General features: G+C 44.3%; 1 protein-coding gene across 3 annotated transcripts in view; it reads right to left on the minus strand.

Moving 5' to 3' along the window:
• LOC124613182 (patj homolog) overlaps window positions 1–19,405 on the minus strand; it is a 475,849-nt gene that overhangs the window by 115,959 nt on the left and 340,485 nt on the right. For all 3 annotated transcript variants that reach the window (XM_047141824.1, XM_047141825.1, XM_047141823.1), the window contains one exon: window positions 11,204–11,441. In XM_047141824.1, coding sequence (XP_046997780.1) covers window positions 11,204–11,441 — 238 coding nt within the window. The remainder of the gene's footprint in view (window positions 1–11,203; window positions 11,442–19,405) is intronic.

The following is a 19,405-nucleotide window of genomic DNA, read 5'->3' on the forward strand; positions in this document are numbered from 1 at the left end:
ATGCAAGAAGAAATGCTAGTGGGTATTAGAGGTACCGGTGTACAGCAATCTGGACCACCACCTCTGAAGGTCTAGCTGTATGTGTGAATTGCAAACACGGCCAGTAAAAGGAGCTGCTAATCACATTGATGGACGTGCAATGTGTGATTTCATGAGCAATAAAAGGGGCGAAAATGATGGTTACATTGATCTCTATTCCAATTTTCTGTACAGGTTCCGGAACCCTCGGAACGGAGGTGATGCTAAACTTTTTTGTATCGACAATATTCAGCTCCCGGTAGGTAGACTGCCAAAACTACAGTCAAGTCCAAATCCGAAAGCAGGGTCGTTTATGAAATACAACATTTAGCACTGAAAGCACGTTTGTTACGAACACCGAAGTACAGCCAGGACAGAACTGAATTCTTGGGCAGTGTGTCCACCTACTTTTGCAGACAATAAAATATTTCAGAATATACAAAAATGTGGAATTTTGAGAACCTTCCACAACTCATCTCTATTATTGAAACGCTATCCCGGAACCCAGTACCAATTGCAATACGGGGGCAAGAAAAATTCGATTCTCAATATTTCCCCTAGTTATTAATCGAATTTAAAAATTTAAAATGCTGCTATAATGCAATCTTTAAGAGGTGTAATCTCATGTTAAAAGTCTAACACAATAACACACGTATTATAATGTCAAATTATTTTCCTTTTCTTGAGGCAGCGTACCCGACGACGCGCAGTACACGGATTTTATTCATCCGGTACTTGAGAATGAGAGCATTTAGTGTCTTCCAAGAAACTTTACACACATAATTTCACACATTTACGAAACTTGTTTTCATTGACGCCCTCCACAAAATAGTGAAATTAAAAACATTATCGCTTACTACATTTTATCTGTCCATGCAGTCAGACTTGAACATCAGAGATGACGTTATGATTTATTACTTCTTTACTAATAATTCGATTCGCCACATACTTAATGTACCTGCACCATTACATCACTGTAACACACACAGTTCGGGAGGTATGACGTCATAAACATTGAAATGGGTGAAAAACTAGCTTTTGTTTAAAATGGAGTACAGATTACGCAGACTTTATTCATCCTGAATGAGATTTTCACTCTGCAGCGGAGTGTGCGCTGATATGAAACTTCCTGGCAGATTAAAACTGTGTGCCCGACCGAGACTCGAACTCGGGACCTTTGCCTGTGTTTCATAATTAGATCGCTTAGCGACTTCCAACAAACTTTAAACACAACTTCAATCGTTTTCCAAACTTTCTTTTTTTGTTTTTGTTTTTTTTGTTTACATGATTGATCGGAAATATTTAACACATTAAGCCGTTTGTAAAGTGATCAGACGTTGGAGCTGTTTTATAAATGAGAGTTCGATTCTGTAAAGACTCGGGAGTTTACGGGTGAATTGACAAATAACTGTGGGTGGTCGGGTTTGAGTAGGCGACACGCAGCACGGCACAGCCAGCGGCGTTAACCGTTACGTTACATTGCACGCACCACAGCTTGCGGCAATATGAACTCCGACAGTGTGGACGCTTGTCACAGGCACATCCAGGGCCGTAAACATGGCGAGTACCAGGGGCGATTCTAGAAGTCGGTCGAGGGAAAGGGGGGGGGGGGGGGTAATAATGGGGAGAGGGGGTTTGGGGGAATGCAACACCACTTAACAAAAGAAGAGTTGGGGTCCTCCACCGAGAAATTGGTAAAAAATTTGGTTTTGGTTAAAGTAGTTTTCGGTAACTGTTTTGGAGTTCAGGGTAAAAAATTGTATTAATAAACAATAAGATGCCAATTTTAAGTTAAATGATATTTATTGGTTTAGATAGTAAAGTATTTGCCGCTCTTATTCTTTTGTTAAAATGTGTTTGAAATACATTGCAACCTATGTTGCTACATAATTATTAAAAAAATGATTGAATCTGTTGGAGTAATATATTCGCTGATTTCTGAAGTCATTTTATCCAGTGTAATACGATACTCCATTGGGGAGGGGGGGGGGGCTACAGCCCCCATAGCCGCCCCCCCCCCGTGCCACTCACCTGGCGAGTACCGTGTGATTAAAATACATGGAAAAGATCAGTTGGCTACATTTCCTGAAATTATGTTGTGTTTTAATTCCGTACATTAGATTTGAGTATACAGCGTGTTCGGAAATTACCGTTACAAACTTCTAGGATTTGCAGAGGGAACTGAATACATAGTGTTTTGAATAGGGACCTATTCCGTAAACGTCGTCCAACGACGCTAACGAGTGTTAAAGTTATTGGCGCCGGGCCTGTAAATGTATGTATATAAAGGGTGATTCCGTGATGACATTACAAACTTTCAACGGTGATGGAGACGGATAAATGTAAGAGCTCCCGCTTGCAAACGAAAGATTCGAAAGTTATAAGCGAAAATCATTCTGATACCTCTATCGTTGCTAAGTTTGTAGAGTAGGCAACTCCCAGAGGTGGTAAGATGGACAAAATAAGAAAAAAATGACGGGGAAACAAGGGCTCTAAAATGCATACCTTAAGAGCTACGAGCACTTGCTCATCTTCGCTGGGGTGCAGATCTCTTCTATTGAACAAGTGCTCATAGCTCTTAAGGTATGCATTTTAGAGCCCTTGTTTACAACACTTTTTTTGTCTTTGTCCATACTACCACCTGTGAAAGTTGCATACCCTACAATCTTAAGCAACAACAGTAGCGGTACACGTATTCCACTGTCAGAGGTATCAGAATGATTTTCGCTTATGACTTTCGACTCGTTCGTTTATGAACCAAGGACCCTAACTTCATATTGATACATTTATCCATCTTCATCATCCTCGAAAGTTTGTATCATCATCACGGAATCGGCCTGTATATGCATTTACAGGCGCCGGCGCCTATGACTTGCTCTGTAGCGTCGTTGGCTGACGTTTCCGGACATTAGTTCCTCTTCAAAACATTATGAGCCCACTCCCCTCTACACGTTCTAGAAGTTTGAAACGGGAATTTCCGAACATACTGTACACGCATGGAAGTTTACATGTGATCAATATGCCCTCCTCCGGCTGCACGGATAAGGCCTACAGCCTAGACCAGGTGTTCCCAACAAAATTTTCTCGAGGACCCCCTCATCGACTATGATTGGTACCTCGTCGTATCACCACTTTTTAACCAACGGTCCATTTTTAACAACGCGAACTGTAGCTTCCGCGAAAAATAACGCTTTACAAACACTACTGTTTTAGTACAGAATATTGAATATGTAAACAACACGGTCTGTGAAAGCACTGGCAATAAATTAACTATGGCCGACTGTCGTCTGAAATGCGAGTTTCTGTGTAAAGTGGCTGTCCGCTGCAAAGAGGCAGCGCGCGCAGTCTAACGGCATACAGCGGAACTATCTGCCTCTAACTAATTCTAGTTTTGCGCTAGAGTGTGCTGGAGTCAGTTGGCTCTAGGAAGACGCTAGACGCAGAAGTTAGCGTTCGCTAAAGCTCTTCCCATGCAGGAAGCGGCGAAAACAAAAAATCTGTTATCATACGAAATACATTTAATACATTTTTTATTCTAATAGCATCTTGCGGACCCCTCTGGCATAGCTCGCGTACCCCTGGGGGTCCGCGGACCACCTGTTGGGAACCACTGGTCTAGACGGTAGCTGAATTCTTCCAACAGTCGACGAAGAATGTGACAGACTGCCTATTGGCTTCTGTCTCGGGTTCTTCGGCCGACGTTCGTCTGATGATTTTTCTGACGCTGCGCCAGCATGAGTGGCTGACAATATCAAAGCTTAACCCTCCATTCCTTGTGGTGAGCTGGAACCGAGCTCGCGGCTGCAGACTATATGTACCTGGCGCGCGAACGTCCGAGTACTTCTCCACGGTCATTTCCGGCGCGTTTCTCCTCTTGCTACCTGTGACGGTCGTTCGCTGCGGCACGGGAAGCCAGGATCCGTTTATCTGGAGGCTTTGTTCTTTCTTGTTGAAGCTATTCCCGTGTTTTTGTACGAGGGTCACTCCAAAAGAAATGCACACTATTTTTTTTAAATCCATCTTTTATTCTACATGTTTGAAAGTTTTACAGTGTGTGGATACATCCTTTAGGAACAATATTTTCATTTCTCCAAATAATTTCCACCCTTCTCAACTGCCTTACGCCATCTTGGAACCAGCGCCTGTATACCGTAGCCATAACTTTTCCAGCAGAAGGTGTGGTTTTGAATTTTCTTTTCTTGGGTGAATTTGCATGATGCCACTCCATTGATTGCCTCTTCGTCTCTGGTGAAAAATGATGGAGCCATGTTTCATCACCTGGCACAATTCTTCCAAGAAATTCATCTCCACCATTGTCGTATTGTTTCAAAAAGTTCGCTGCATACCGTTTTTCTTGTTTCTTTGTGTGCCAATGTCAACATCCTGGGAACCCACCTGGCATATACTTCTTTTAACGCCAACACTTTCAGTATTCAGCAAACACTTCCTTCCCCTATCCCAAGCCGGCCGAAGTGGCCGTGCGGTTAAAGGCGCTGCAGTCTGGAACCGCAAGACCGCTACGGTCGCAGGTTCGAATCCTGCCTCGGGCATGGATGTTTGTGATGTCCATAGGTTAGTTAGGTTTAACTAGTTCTAAGTTCTAGGGGACTAATGACCTCAGCAGTTGAGTCCCATAGTGCTCAGAGCCATTTGAACCAACCCTATCCCAACGTAGCGTGACAATTCGTTCACTGTGATGCGTCTGTCAACAGTCACCAATTCGTTAACTCTCTGCGCATTGTCTGGAGTGTCTGCAGTACGAGGCCTGCCGCTGCGAGGACAATCCTCAATATTGCCGTGCCCGCTTTCATCACGTAACCTGCTTGCCCACCGACTAACTGTACTGCGATTGACAGCAGCATCTCCATACACCTTTTTCAACCTCTTGTGAATGTTTCCCACAGTCTCATTTTCACAGCACAGGAACTCTATGACAGCGCGTTGCTTCTGACGAATGGCAAGTGTAGCAGCCATCTTGAAGACATGCTGTGACGCAGCCACTCACGGGAACAGGTTGAACTAAGTTTGAAAACAAGCGGTAAGGATGTATCTACACACTGTACAACTTTCACACATGCAGAATGAAAACTGTATTTTACAAAAATAGTGTGCATTTCTTTTGGAGTGACCCACGTATTTCTATAGCTTCTCTGAACAAGCAGGTGTAATAGTTCTTCTCTACAGCCAGAACTTCGTTCAAGTGGTTCAAATGCCTCCAAACAATATGGGACTTTACATCTGAGGTCATCAGTCCCTAGACTTAGAACTACTTAAACCTAACTAACCTAAGGATATCACACACATTCACGCCCGAGGCAGGATTCGAACCTGCGACCGTAGCAGTCGCGCGGTTCCAGACTGAAGCGCCTGAACTGCTCGGCCATAGCGGCCGGCAAAACTTCCGTGTGGTCGAATTTTACTACGTGGTCGGTTTCATATAGTGCGTGCACTGCCACGGCCTGTTTCTCCACCTGCCCCAACCTTCACTGTAACTTATATTCTTTGATCCTGGTGTTGATTGATCGTCCAATCATTCCGACATGAACTTTTCCGCATGTGCATGGTATGCGGTATATTTCCGACCTTGCAAGAGGATCCCTTTTCTGCTTTGCTCATACGTTACTCCAATAACCATACTGTCGTCAAAAGAGTAGCGTCTACAAACTATACCGCGCAAAACAGTTAAGTTTGCGGCTGTCCCGCTCATGTTCCAGTGTTACATGGGGATTTTGCATCTCCCATATGCGAACGTTGTGCCTGTTGATTTTTTCCATTTAGTGGAAACGTAGCTTCATCACTAAAAATTACACGACGAAGGAACAATTCACCTTCTTCCATGTTTCGGAGCATAAAGTCGCCAATTTCTACACGCTTTACCTTATCGTTTGTGCGGAGAGCCTGGGCTCGTTGCCGATCGTATGGTTTGTACATTAACAGGCGCCCAAATGCACGCCAGACAGTTGTTTTAGGTAGTCCAAGTTCCTGCTCGCTGTACAGGTTGATTTCAATGGGCTGCCTTCAAAGCTCACTCGACTGCGCTCCACGTGCTCCTCCGATACACGCGGTGGGCCTGGGCTTTTTCTTTACACAGAGAGCCAGTTTCGTCAAATTTTTTGTTCCAGCTATCAATGCTCTTCCCCGCGGGAAGTTCGAAGTTAAAATTACGCTGAAGTGCACGCTTCACCACAGTCGCACACTCGCTTTTACTGAACTCTCGAACGCAGGTCTTATGCTGCATAGTAACCAACCATCTCGCCTAAAACTGACGCGGTATACGGTACAGCTGGAGCGCTCTAGCGGTGGCATTCAAAACTTTACAACACCCTCTTTCAAATATACTTGATAGAATTTAAATACAATGTATAGTGCAGGAAATATAACCAGCTGAAATTGTGTCCATCCTTTTGAATCATCCTGTACAGCTGGGTGTTTGGTTCAAGCGTAGTACGGTGCTCCAAGCAGTTTCGCAGTATCTTCAAAAATTCTCGGATGTGTTTTTTTCATTCCTTTTGGTTCTCGAGATCAGACTTCTCCGTTCTTGTGTTGCTACTATAAACTAATTAAAAAAAATTAGCCAGGTGTGCATTGGGCTCCCGCCCTGAAGATTCCCCACGTCCTTAATTATGTATACACATGGTTCATACATCCTGGGAATCGAGAATCTCGACGGTTTTTGCCTTTTATCGACACTGAATTCCAGGACTCTCGAGAACGATTTAATTTTAATTACGAAGTCGGAAAACAAATGACAGAGCAAAAATTTTTGTGCGTGACATAATTACAAATTAACAGTTTCCGGATTTTGTTGTTTACTTTTAACGCCAAATTTCATGGTTCTATGTCAACGGGAAGTAACCTACAGGTTTTGATGAGTGAGTTTTCGGGTATCAAAACATGTGATTTAAATGATGCTCTATTTTGGTTGCAATAACTTAGAAGCTTACTTTACTACAAGGTCAAGGGACTATGCTGTATAACTTGATACGTCTACCCGTCACAAAGAATAAGGGTTTTTAACAGTTGGACAGACAGACAGACAGACAGACAGACAGACACAGAGACGGACGGACAACAAAGTGGTCCTGTGAGGGTTCCGTTTCTACTGATCGAGGTACGGAACCCTAAATAGAGGCCACAATATTTGTACTATCATCACCGTTCGGTTTTGAAGTCCTAACATTAGCCTTATTTGCAGATTAAATTGCTAGAATTCAGGTCCACCTATTACGGAACCACCTACTCATATTTATGCCCAAATATTATTCACCACATTTGTGTCGTCATCAGTGGGTACTTTTATTCAGGTCTTATTCCTTGCAATGTTTTTTGTATTATTCTGCAGCTTGCCATGATTATTTTTGTGGTGCCTGTCCTTATCTGTGCGCTCATCTGTTGTAGGAAAATACACTGAACTGGTGTATTTTCGGATGAATCACTTTTGCCAGTTACAACTTCAAACTTCATAAAATAAAATCACAGATCGGCAAGAAGAACATCGTGTTTTGCGAAGCAGAATATTGTAATATGCAAGTTTAAACTATCTGCTTGTTTCCTACAATGGATGAGCATGCAGATGAGGATAGTTACAACAAAAATAGCTAGTACAAGTTGTATAATAACACAAAAAAGATTTCACATAAGTTAAAATTGTAAAGAACAATATCAGAATCACAATTGTGCTGAAACTTGTTTGTGTATAAAATATGAATAGTTGTTTGCATAATGTTCGGACATGGATTCCTCTAATTTAAACATATAACGTGTTAATATCTCACTATACTCCTGCCCCCCGGCCATCCAACACCCGACCCTGACGTAACACAGTCTCTTCAATATCGTGGTTGTGATGTAGCTAACTGCTTTTTTTAATATTGATTAGGCTCTGACTTGAGCTTATATATATTTACTGTCGATTTATTTTCATTTGCTGCCGATGCAAGGAGAAAAAACATATTAGTTGTCCTTATTCTTGTAATAATCGCACCGAATGGACGCTAAAAAGATGCGCGCTCGCATTTTGTATAATATTTTGCTCAATATGCAAGCCGTTGATCACAGACATTTTCTGAACCGTCTAAGACATCGTAATTCTGTTTTCACCCAGTGTTAAATTACACGAACGTTGACGCGAAGCTTCTGAGCAGAAAATTGACCACGTTGTAGAGGACTGCCCCAAAGAGACCTTTCAGTGGGGGCTGGCAGGATAACATTACTGCTTCTCCAACAAAACTGGAATGTACAGACTCTCTTGACATCACTCTGGAAGGTCAATTGAGGCCAGGGCTCTTGCAGACTCCTTTTGTAGTTTATTGGGTAAATGTTGCTGGGAATCCTATATGTATATCCATGTGATAAATAAATAAGTAATAATACGAACGTGCAGGTCAACGCCTTTTCGTCCTATCCAAAGATCAGGAAAGAGTTGTGTGATCCCTTTACTAGCCATAAGAAAGTAGTCAACAGCATTCATCTACATTCATCTTCTGCTGTGCCGCTAGTTAATCTGCGTGTGAAATGACACAAGATGTGGATGGAAGCTGTTTGTGCGCGTGCGCGCAAAATGCGAAAAACGCGAGGCTGACTTATCTCAGAGGCAATCGTAATTTCCCTGTAGCTAACGTGCGGACTATGAGCAGCTGCTGCAGGAATACCTATTTCTTTCACTCCGGTCGTTGCAGGCCGCCTTCTCACCTTCTGTGTAGTATTCCAGTGCTCTTCCACGAACAATTTTTGACACATTCACGGAATTGTTGTTCTTGTTGGACACCGTCAGTCGAAACACATTTGTACGTGTATCTCAACTCATTTTCGTGTTCCTTCTGGATTCTCCGTAAGTTAGCAGCACATCTAGTTTCTCTTCCTCTTTGAAAGACTCCCCCCCCCCCCCCCTTCAAACTAACCAGCACTCGACACACGAGAATGACACAGACAAATGACAGCTACGTTTCCTCCACGCCCCTTTTACACGGCCCAGTCACATTAATGTGACCACCATCTATGTTCGACGTCAACGTGCAATAAGCATTCACAAGAGACAGGTGGCAGCACTAACAGTGGAGGGTATATGACGTATGTCGGAGGGACGTGGGAAACAGTGCAGTCGTAGTCGTAATATGGAAACGGAGCAACTTATCTGACGCACAAAGGGGCATGATGATTGGCTTTTCAGCCGAGGGTGGAAGCAGTTACGAAACGGCTAAGTCTGTAAACAGTTCGCATGCAACTGTGGTTAAAGTATAGCGTTGGTGGCAAAATGGCGCTATCTAAAACTGACGCCGAGACAACAGGGGCGCACCGCGGGTCATGATGACTGCGGTGATGTGTACGGGTGAACAGACATGCAATTGTTGAGCAACCGACCGTATCGATGAACCAAAGCGCTACGACCGAGCGAGGTGGCGCAGTGGTTAGCACACTGGACTCGCATTCGGGAGGACGACGGTTCAATCCCGTCTCCGGCCATCCTGATTTAGGTTTTCCGTGATTTCCCTAAAATCGCTTCAGGCAAATGCCGGGATGGTTCCTTTGAAAGGGCACGGCCGATTTCCTTCCCCATTCTTCACTCACCCGAGCTTGCGCTCCGTCTCTAATGACCTCGTTGTCGACGGGACGTTAAACACTAATATCCTCCTCCTCCAAAGCGCTACCAACAGTGTATTCTCAACGACCGTTCAGCGAACTTTCCTGTGAACGGGCCTCCGTCGCGAGCGTCTGCTTCATGCACCCAAGCTGATTGCTGTTTATCAGCGACGACGGCTGGAATTTGCACGCCAATACCGCAACTGGACGTCCACTGATTGGCGACACATGGGCTTTTCAGATGAATCACGTTTTATGCTCCATTGGACAGAAAGCAAACATTCTGAAGCAATCGTCAGAAGGGTCCAGACCAGAGGAGGAAGCGTTACGTCCGGGGAATGTTTTCGTTACATCCGCTGGGTGATCCCGTCGTTCTGGAGAGTACATTGGTTCAACACAAGTAGGCATCTATCCTTGAGGACCATGTCCACCGTTACAAATAGTTTGTTTTCCCTTTGGCAGATAGCTGTGTACGTGTTTGATTCAAAGAGCACAGGAAGAGTTTACAGTACTCCCCTGGCCACCGAACTCCTCGGATTTAAACCCAACTGGGAATCTGTAGGACTACCTCTCTCGGACTGTTCGCGTGACGGATCCTCAATCGAGAAACCTAGCGCAGCAGGCCACAGGACTAGAGTCGACACGGCTTCACATCGCTGGCGGTGCCTTACACAACCTCACTGGCACTCTTTCTACACGTCTCCCCGCGGTCCGTGCTGCAGGAGGTGGTTCAAATGGTTCTGAGCACTATGCGACTTAACTTCTGAGGTCATCAGTCGCCTAGAACTTAGAACTAATTAAACCTAACTAACCTAAGGACATGACACACATCCATGCCCGAGGCAGGATTCGAACCTGCGACCATAGCGGTCGCCCGGTTCCAGACTGTAGCGCCTAGAACCCCACGGCCAATCCGGTCGGCCCAGGAGGTGGTTATTCAGGCTTTTTTACAGGTGGTCACATTACTATGACTGGGCGGTGTACACCGTTATCGCGACTTTGCAACACACTGCTACCTCCTTATCAGACATTCTTTACTTAGATATGAAACGACGTATTTCCGCATAAGACAGGAATGGGTTTCATGTTCAAAGCAAATGAATCCTAATATTGTAATTAATCTGAAACCAGTAATCGGATTTTGAAGAGAAAAACGCCGTTGAATTACTCTCTTTTAGAGCTACGATGCTAACAGCAAAAATTACTACGTTTTCAGTTGAAAAAGCGAAGCTGATAACGTTGTCTTCTTAATTAAAACAGCTATGAAGTCATTTGGTGACGATTTTATCACAGTTCATAGTGCGACAACAGAATTACAATGTCTTAAACAGTGCCGGATATATTTGAGGCGAACAACTACGCTGAATCATCCAGTGATGGTGGAGTGATAAAAAATTGGTGTTGCCAACATCACTTCAAATTCTCGTAAAAGTGGAATTTATGTCACAAGTTTATTGAGATAGCAGAAACGAAGTGTGGTGAGCATACTGCAGATCTAGAAAGTTTGGAGATTTGATACTAGGAAGGAAAGTTTTTTTGACCATATTATTAACGTCACAGCACGTCCACACACACTGGCACGGCCGTAACCCGCTGCTGCACTTACCACCATGTCAGAGCCCGCCTTGGATGTGTCGCTGATGGCGGACGGGGAGCGGTCTACGGGTGACGGGGAGGGGGACGGCGGCGCTACGTCCTCGTCGGCAGCGTTGCGGGCTACCACCAGTTCCACCAGCCCGCGCGCCTTCTGCAGGATGCTGATGGCCTGCTGGTGCGAGATGTTTGAGTCCAGCGGCTGACCATCGATTGCCAGGATCTGGTCGCCTTCATGAATGCGGCCATCTCTGCAACAACAATTCGAAGAAAACTCTATTAGTTGTTTCACGATCTACTCCCTGGTCGGAGGGCATTTAGAACACGCGAGTAGCTGCTAACTTTTAGAAATAAAAAGAAAACCTGAAGGGTTTCTTCAGCCCCTATCATAAAACTAAATCTATACACATATTCCACAAGGCACAATTTTCACATACAAAGCTGCTTTTTTAACTATATGAAACGTAACACAGCTAAGAATCACAATTGTTACTCAGTATTAAACCAACGATTATTAACCAAAGTCCGACTATATGGAGGGATCAAACAAAATGTGTGGCTGGACTGAGGACACAGTATGTTATCTTAGGTGGAGAGGTAGAAGTAACTTCAGGCGAGCCTCACTGATGCGTATTGGGACCCTTGTTGTTCATAATCTATGTTAATGACTTGATAGAAGAATATCAATAGCAACCTCAGAAATTTTTCAGATTTCGCAGCTGTTTATGTTGAATTTGTATAGGAAAAAGGCTACACAAATATTTCGTCAGATCTTGATAATGTTTCAAAATGGTGAAACGACTGGCAACTTGTTTGAAATCCCCAGAAATGTAAAATTCTGCACTTAACAAAGCATCAGTGAATCAGAACTGGAATTAGTTGACTCGTACAAATACACACACACACACACACACACACACACACACACACTTCGATTCATACAGGAAACTGCGAGACGCAGTCACTCTTCACAGAAAACAGCTTACAAATCATTTCTGCGCCCCATCCTAGAATATGAGACCTATGCGAAATAGGACTAACAAGAGATACTCCAAACATTCAAAAAATTGCAGTACGAATGGACACAGGATATTTGACTCACGGGTGAGCGTCAGGGAAACGTTGACAAAACTGAATTGGCAGGCGCTTGAAGACTTTCGCAACTTATCCTGCGAAATAATACTTACGGAGCTTCAGAAAGCCATACTAAGGGAAGGATATTCTTCATCCGCCAACATATCGTTCCCGCAGCAATCGTAAAGACAAGATTACACGAATTACAACACGTATAGAGACATTTAAGCATTCATTCTTCCCGCTCTCTGTACTCGGATGGAAATGGAAGGAACCCTGATATGTGAAACAGTCCTGAAAGCACCCTCTGTCATGGACATCACAGTGGTTTGCACAACATGAGGATGTAAATGTTATATAAAATTCCTGTAATGTCACTGGCTTTCAAACTGTTAAACACATAGACCCGTCCGGAGAGCCGAGTGCGTTAACGCGATGTTTCCGGTATTCGGGAAGCCAAGCCAGCCCCGAATGGAGTACTGGTCTGCCAGCCAGCCTGGATGTGGCTTTTAGCGGTTTCTTACACAAACTAACTGGATACCGGGCTAGAACCCACGTCCCGCCTCACTTAAACGCTACACAAACAGAAAACAGACTCACACTTGAACATGAGATTTACTCTAGTCGCAGGCAGATGGGGTATGTAGGTTCCGTGAGAGTGGTGGCGTCAGGCAGCGCATACAGCTACTATGTCACTAAAATGCATGCAACAATGCCAACCCGTAAGAAAAAGGGAACAGGCGAGGAGGAGGAGGAGGAGGAAGACGAAATGTCTTTCCTTGCAATCTACATAAAAATGACAATTGTCTACAAGAGGTGCAGCTAATCAAGTAAGTAAACCAAATGCTGAATAAATGGTTCAAATGGCTCTGAGCACTATGGGACTCAACATCTCAGGTCATAAGTCCCCTAGAACTTAGAACTACTTAAACCTAACTAACCTAAGGACGTCACACACACCCATGCCCGAGGCAGGATTCGAACCTGCGACCGTAGCAGTCCCGTGGTTCCGGACTGCAGCGCCAGACCCGCACGGCCACCGCGGCCGGCAAATGAGTCATGTCTTCCTTTCTTTTACACTTAATACAAAATTTCGAACGTAGGAACTGCGAGATTTGGCTGTTTGCATTATTTGAGATAGAAACTGTGATGTATGATCTAACGATGCAACATTATAGCAGTCTTACTTGGTCTTTGAAACTGAGAATTTTTTATTTACAGTTAAAGACAATGTTTCTTCCATTGAAATGCCGTTTAAACTACATATTGTCAGTTGGGGTTAATACAACAGCTTTATTTTCGACTTAAAACAGAAAATTTATGTTGGCACTTATGATGTCCAACGTTGTCGTAAGTCATGAAAGACTTACACGGAAGTAGTGTTGAAAAAACTTTCTAAAGACGCCTTTTTGTTAGCAACGCAGGAGGTTTAAACTGCGCACGCGATGAGTTCTGGATATATTAGAGCGGAATTTGCACTAGGGACAGCAGGGAGATTGCAGAAGAGGTCGTAAGCGCCCCCCCCCCCCTTACCCCCTTCACACACGCCTGTATCGGTCACGTTCCAAGGCCCTTAGTTCCAGTACGCCGTTAACGACCATCCGGGTTGTTTACAGCCCAGCGTTTACCGTCGAGTTCCTCGCTCCTTTGTTTTCCATCTCCCCATGCACGAACCTCATCTACGCGAAGTAAACAGTATTCTACTCTTGCAACCAGGAGTAATTATGGAAATTAAGAAATTTAAATCTGTCTAGGGATTTACCACCAGTACCGTATCTCTAAGGGGTTCGAATTGCGATCTTTTTCAAAATTAATCATCTGCGACCCATTCCGTTTCACGCAGTTGTTTAATAACGCGGACTCTCGTTTCACATTTTGTTCGAATTGGCTTATGCGAAAATGTTATCCGTATCACTCGACTTCGTGAAATATTACTTCATATTTGAAAGATGACATTCAGTCCTTACTGAATACTTAATCCGGTCGGCCGAAGTGGCCGTGCGGTTAAAGGCGCTGCAGTCTGGAACCGCAAGACCGCTACGGTCGCAGGTTCGAATCCTGCCTCGGGCATGGATGTTTGTGATGTCCTTAGGTTAGTTAGGTTTAACTAGTTCTAAGTTCTAGGGGACTAATGACCACAGCAGTTGAGTCCCATAGTGCTCAGAGCCATTTGACCCATTTTTTTACTTAATCCGAATTTAAGAAAACATATACCTCTCTTAAACGAAGATGCACCAAACACTTGTCGTCAGGGCAATAATATGGATTGAATCTAAAATGTTTTCTTTTCTTCAACATATTAATACTTTTACGGCTATGCTGGATTATTAAATTATATGTTTTACAGGAGTAAGACAGGGTTGTAGCCTCTCCCCGATGTTGTTCAATCTGTATATTGAGCAAGCAGTAAAGGAAACAAAAGAAAAATTCGGAGTAGGTATTAAAATTCATGGAGAAGAAATAAAAACTTTGAGGTTCGCCGATGACATTGTAATTCTGTCAGAGACACCAAAGGACTTGGAAGAGCAGTTGAATGGAATGGACAGTGTCTTGAAAGGAGGATATAAGATGAACATCAACAAAAGCAAAACAAGGATAATGGAATGTAGTCTAATTAAGTCGGGTGATGCTGAGGGAATTAGATTAGGAAATGAGACACTGAAAGTAGTAAAGCAGTTTTGCTATTTAGGGAGCAAAATAACTGATGATGGTCGAAGTAGAGAGGATATAAAATGTAGACAGGCATTGGCAAAGAAAGCGTTTCTGAAGAAGAGAAATTTGTTAACATCGAGTATAGATTTAAGCGTCAGGAAGTCCTTTCTGAAAGTATTTGTATGGAGTGTAGCCATGTATGGAAGCGAAACATGGACGATAAATAGTTTGGACAAGAAGAGAATAGAAGCTTTCGAAATGTGGTGCTACAGAAGAATGCTGAAGATTAGATGGGTAGATCACATAACTAATGAGGAAGTATTGAATAGGATTGGTGAGAAGAGAAGTTTGTGGCACAATTTGACCAGAAGAAGGGATCGGTTGGTAGGACATGTTCTGAGGCATCAAGGGATCACCAATTTAGTATTGGAGTGCAGCGTGGAGGGTAAAAATCGTAGAGGGAGACCAAGAGATGAATACACTAAGCAGATTCAGAAGGATGTAGGTTGCAGTAAGTACTGGGAGATCAAGAGGCTTGCACAGGATAGAGTAGCATGGAGAGCTGCATCAAACCAGTCTCAGGACTGAAGACCACAACAACAACAACAACAATGTTTTACAGAGCGCATCGACGCAAGCACGCACGCGCGAGCGCCACACGCACACACACACAACTACTCTTTAATATCCACCAAAGCTCCTATGCATTCATACAGGGTGGCAATTACTGAAATATATGACATAAAATCGCCATAACTTCTGAATGTTTTGCGTTACGATGTTCAAACTGCATCGTTGGCTGTGGGGCATGATGGGAATTAGTATGCGCATGCTTGGCTTAGTTTTCTGACGAAGCCCACTTTCACTTGGATGGTTTCGTCAATAAGCAAAATCGGAGCGTTTGGGGGACTGAGAATCCGCCTTTCGCGATCTAGTAATCTCTTCACCCTCAACGGGTGACCGTGTGCTGTGCAATGTCCAGTCACGGAATAATCGGTGCGATATTCCTCGATGGCACGGTGTCTACCGAGCGGTACGTGAAGGTTTTGGAAGATGATTTCATCCCCATTATCCAAAGTGACCCTGATTTCGAAAAGATGTGGTTCATGCAAGACGGAGATTGACACCATCGAAGCAGGAGAGTGATGTCCTGGAGGAGCACTTTAGGGACCGCATTCTGGCTCTGGAGTATCCAGAGGCCACTGACATGGGCCTCGATTGGCCGCCAAATTCTCCGGATCTGAACACATGTGACTCCTTTTTGTGGGGCTATATTAAAGAGAAGTTGTAACACCAGAACCACTGCTGATGTTGATGATGTTGGGTTTGTGGGGCGCTCAACGGCGTGGTTATCAGCGCCCGAGAACCACTGCTGAGCTGAAACAGCCATTCAGGAAGCCATCAACAGCGTCGATTTCCGACACCTCAGCGGGTCACGCAGAATTTCACCATTCGTCTGCGCCACATCATAGCCAATGGCGGCAGGGATATCGAACATATCATAACCTAAATCCGAATATCTGTAGTTACGTTTAAATGTTGAATAATGTGTGTGCACGTCGTAGTTTGTAACTAATTTACGATTTTCTTCATATAGTTCAATAACTGTCACCCTGTAAATTTTACGACGGTAATGGACCCCTGTATGATTCAAGTTATTGTTTCAGCAACAGTATCTTCACCTTGGTGTCCTCTGCATCACCAGCATCATATGTTCACTATTATGGTTGGTGAACTATGGCTTTCATAGTTGAATTTAAATCAGCTACGCGCGTTGATACGTCTCGAAACATGTTAGCCACCACTCGTGAAGAAACTATAGTTTCACGGTATCGTGTGCACTTGAAATCTGTGAGTTACGAAATCGCTAGTTCAGATGTGAAATAAAATTGTAACACAGTGGCAATTCGTTGCCTTTATTTTGTATTAACGCTAGGGTACTTCAGGCTAAGGACACTTGGAGAAACTAAATTCCGCAATAAGACAGCTTTCTCTCCCAGTCACTACTGCATGAAATCTCTACTGGCTATCTTATTTGCTTCCAAATAATTGTTATTCGTTACGGCTGCCTGCATCAAGCCGATTTAAGAGTACTAAATCAGTGAACTGGTCTAATTTCTTGGCTCGCTACATGTCACAATCCCTTGATATCTGTCTGCTATCGACTACAGGGTGACATTCCTCTAAAGCACCATCAGAAGAACGCACCATTTCAGTATTTAGGCTAACTGAAATTTTTGGAAGCTGTTGAACTACAGGAACATTTTTCGTTAAGATATTTTTTCACGTCGATGATATACATGATTTCCTTAAAATTTCGGATTTTTTAAGGGATTCTGAGCAATTAGGCAACGTGTCGCAGTTGTGCGATTTGACTAAGTGAACCGTCACGGCCTGTGAGGTTGCGAATATGCCGCAGGAAGCTGGGCAGTCTGGGAGGGCACCTCCTGAATTATGCATAAAGCCGGGCTCGCCCGTCTTCCCCAAGGCAGTAACCAGCAGCTCGCTGGATACACCGACATTGACGCCGTCATCTGGGCTCCCATATATGCTTTTTAAGCAGACATACAGGCCCAAAAGCGGTAAGCAGCTTTCTTCCAAGTTTAGGGAACGATTAACCCAAAGTGAGTAAATAATTCAAGCTGTTTGTATGAACGTTTTCCACTTTCTATAAAAAAAATGGCTCTGAGCACTATGGGACTTAACTTCTGAGTCATCAGTCCCCTAGAACTTAGAACTACTTAAACCTAACTAACCTAAGGACATCACATACATTCATGCCCGAGGCAGGAGTCGAACCTGCGACCGTAGCGGTCGCGCGGTTCCAGGCTGTAGCGCCTAAAACCACGCGGCCACCTTGGCCGGCCCACGTTCTATATACTTCAGTAGCTAACAGAGAGAGAGAGAGCGCGCAGAAGCGAGAGATAGGGAGAGAGAGAGAGAGAGAGAGAGAGAGAGAGAGAGAGAGAGAGAGCAGGGGAGGGGGGAGAAGAATGGGCCCTCTTCCAGGTCACCACAATGTTCGCAAATGTCATCTGGGTAGCGCAGAACAGCGATTCATTAGTTCCGACCACAGTGTTGCAGGGAGTCCATACTTGTGCTTGCCTGGTAGAAGAGAAGCTTGCTGCACAGTACGATGATCCCCTCTTGTCGCGACCAGAAATGGCTGACCGGAATCTTCACGACGAGTATGCCTGTCTTCACGTTCCCATGCAGTCCAATATCGGGCCACTATCACATACGAGTGTATTAGTGCAGTATCTTTATTTGACAGTATCAGTACAGTTCGATGCAATGTTCCAAGGAATAGACATATGGAGATTTTGGTTGGTCCTGTAAGTGTGCTCGGATAGCTGACGCGGATGTGACTGCTCGCGAAAAACGTGGAACCTGGTTTCGAGTTTCCCTTCAGTATAAATTTTCACATGTTTCCAGTAAATTGTACAGGTGCTGTTGTACCGCATTCGCAATTTACATTTCATACATCCCGAATGCCTCACTATCTGGATAGCACACGATTCGGTCACCCGGCCAAATGGAGACACACAAAGAGGCCCCTTTCGAATCCTGTCAGATGCTGTTGCCGCGGTCTCACACGAGTAAGCGTAACCTCTGTGGCCTTCACAGCGATCACGGCATTGCCTCACTGAAAATACCACTTCTTGTCAGATCACAGAAGGTACGCAACGTCGAGTGTGGCCAGTATTTGGATGGGTAACCGCCTGGAACGCCACGTCATGTTGGTTGCTTTCCATTTGGCTTTACGGCGAAGGGGAGGAGGGATGGTGGCGTCAGGCTCCCGATCACCAGAATTTGCGCAAATTTCCTCGATTGAGTTCCAAATCATTTCACAACTGTTCATGAAACGAGGGCATGTGACACTGTTGATGAAGATCCGTCGGATGGGGACGTTAAACTCGGCGGCCCCTTTTGTGTTATTCAAGAGCAGCAGGCTATGTGCCAGCACCGGGTTCCGCTCTCCCCCTTCTCTCGTCATCATCCAACACAAACATGACACCACGCTACACACAATGCGTAGTCTCCTACGCTTATCAGAAACACTTAAACACACAACTCCCACAAATGGTTCAAATGGCTCTGAGCACTATGGGACTTAACATCTGTGGTCATCAGTCCCCTAGAACTTAGAACTACTTAAACCTAACTAACCTAAGGACATCACACACATCCATGCCCGAGGCAGGATTCGAACCTGCGACCGTAGCAGTCGCGCGGTTCCGGACTGAGCGCCTTAACCGCGAGACCACCGCGGCCGACACAACTCCCACACTTCGTGAGGATAAAGTGTCACTGTGCGCTAGGGATGGCGGTTATCGCTGAAACTACCGATTTTCGGTTATAACTGCTTTTTTCAACGCCAGTTTAACTTGATTGTTAAAATCGCTCAAAATAACCGGTTTTTGGTATTTTATTCTTATTATTTCTGGCATTAAACGCAGAAATCGATCGAAAACTGAAAATTTTGACT

Source organism: Schistocerca americana, chromosome 4, assembly GCF_021461395.2.
Source record: "Schistocerca americana isolate TAMUIC-IGC-003095 chromosome 4, iqSchAmer2.1, whole genome shotgun sequence".
Taxonomy (NCBI): domain Eukaryota; kingdom Metazoa; phylum Arthropoda; class Insecta; order Orthoptera; family Acrididae; genus Schistocerca; species Schistocerca americana.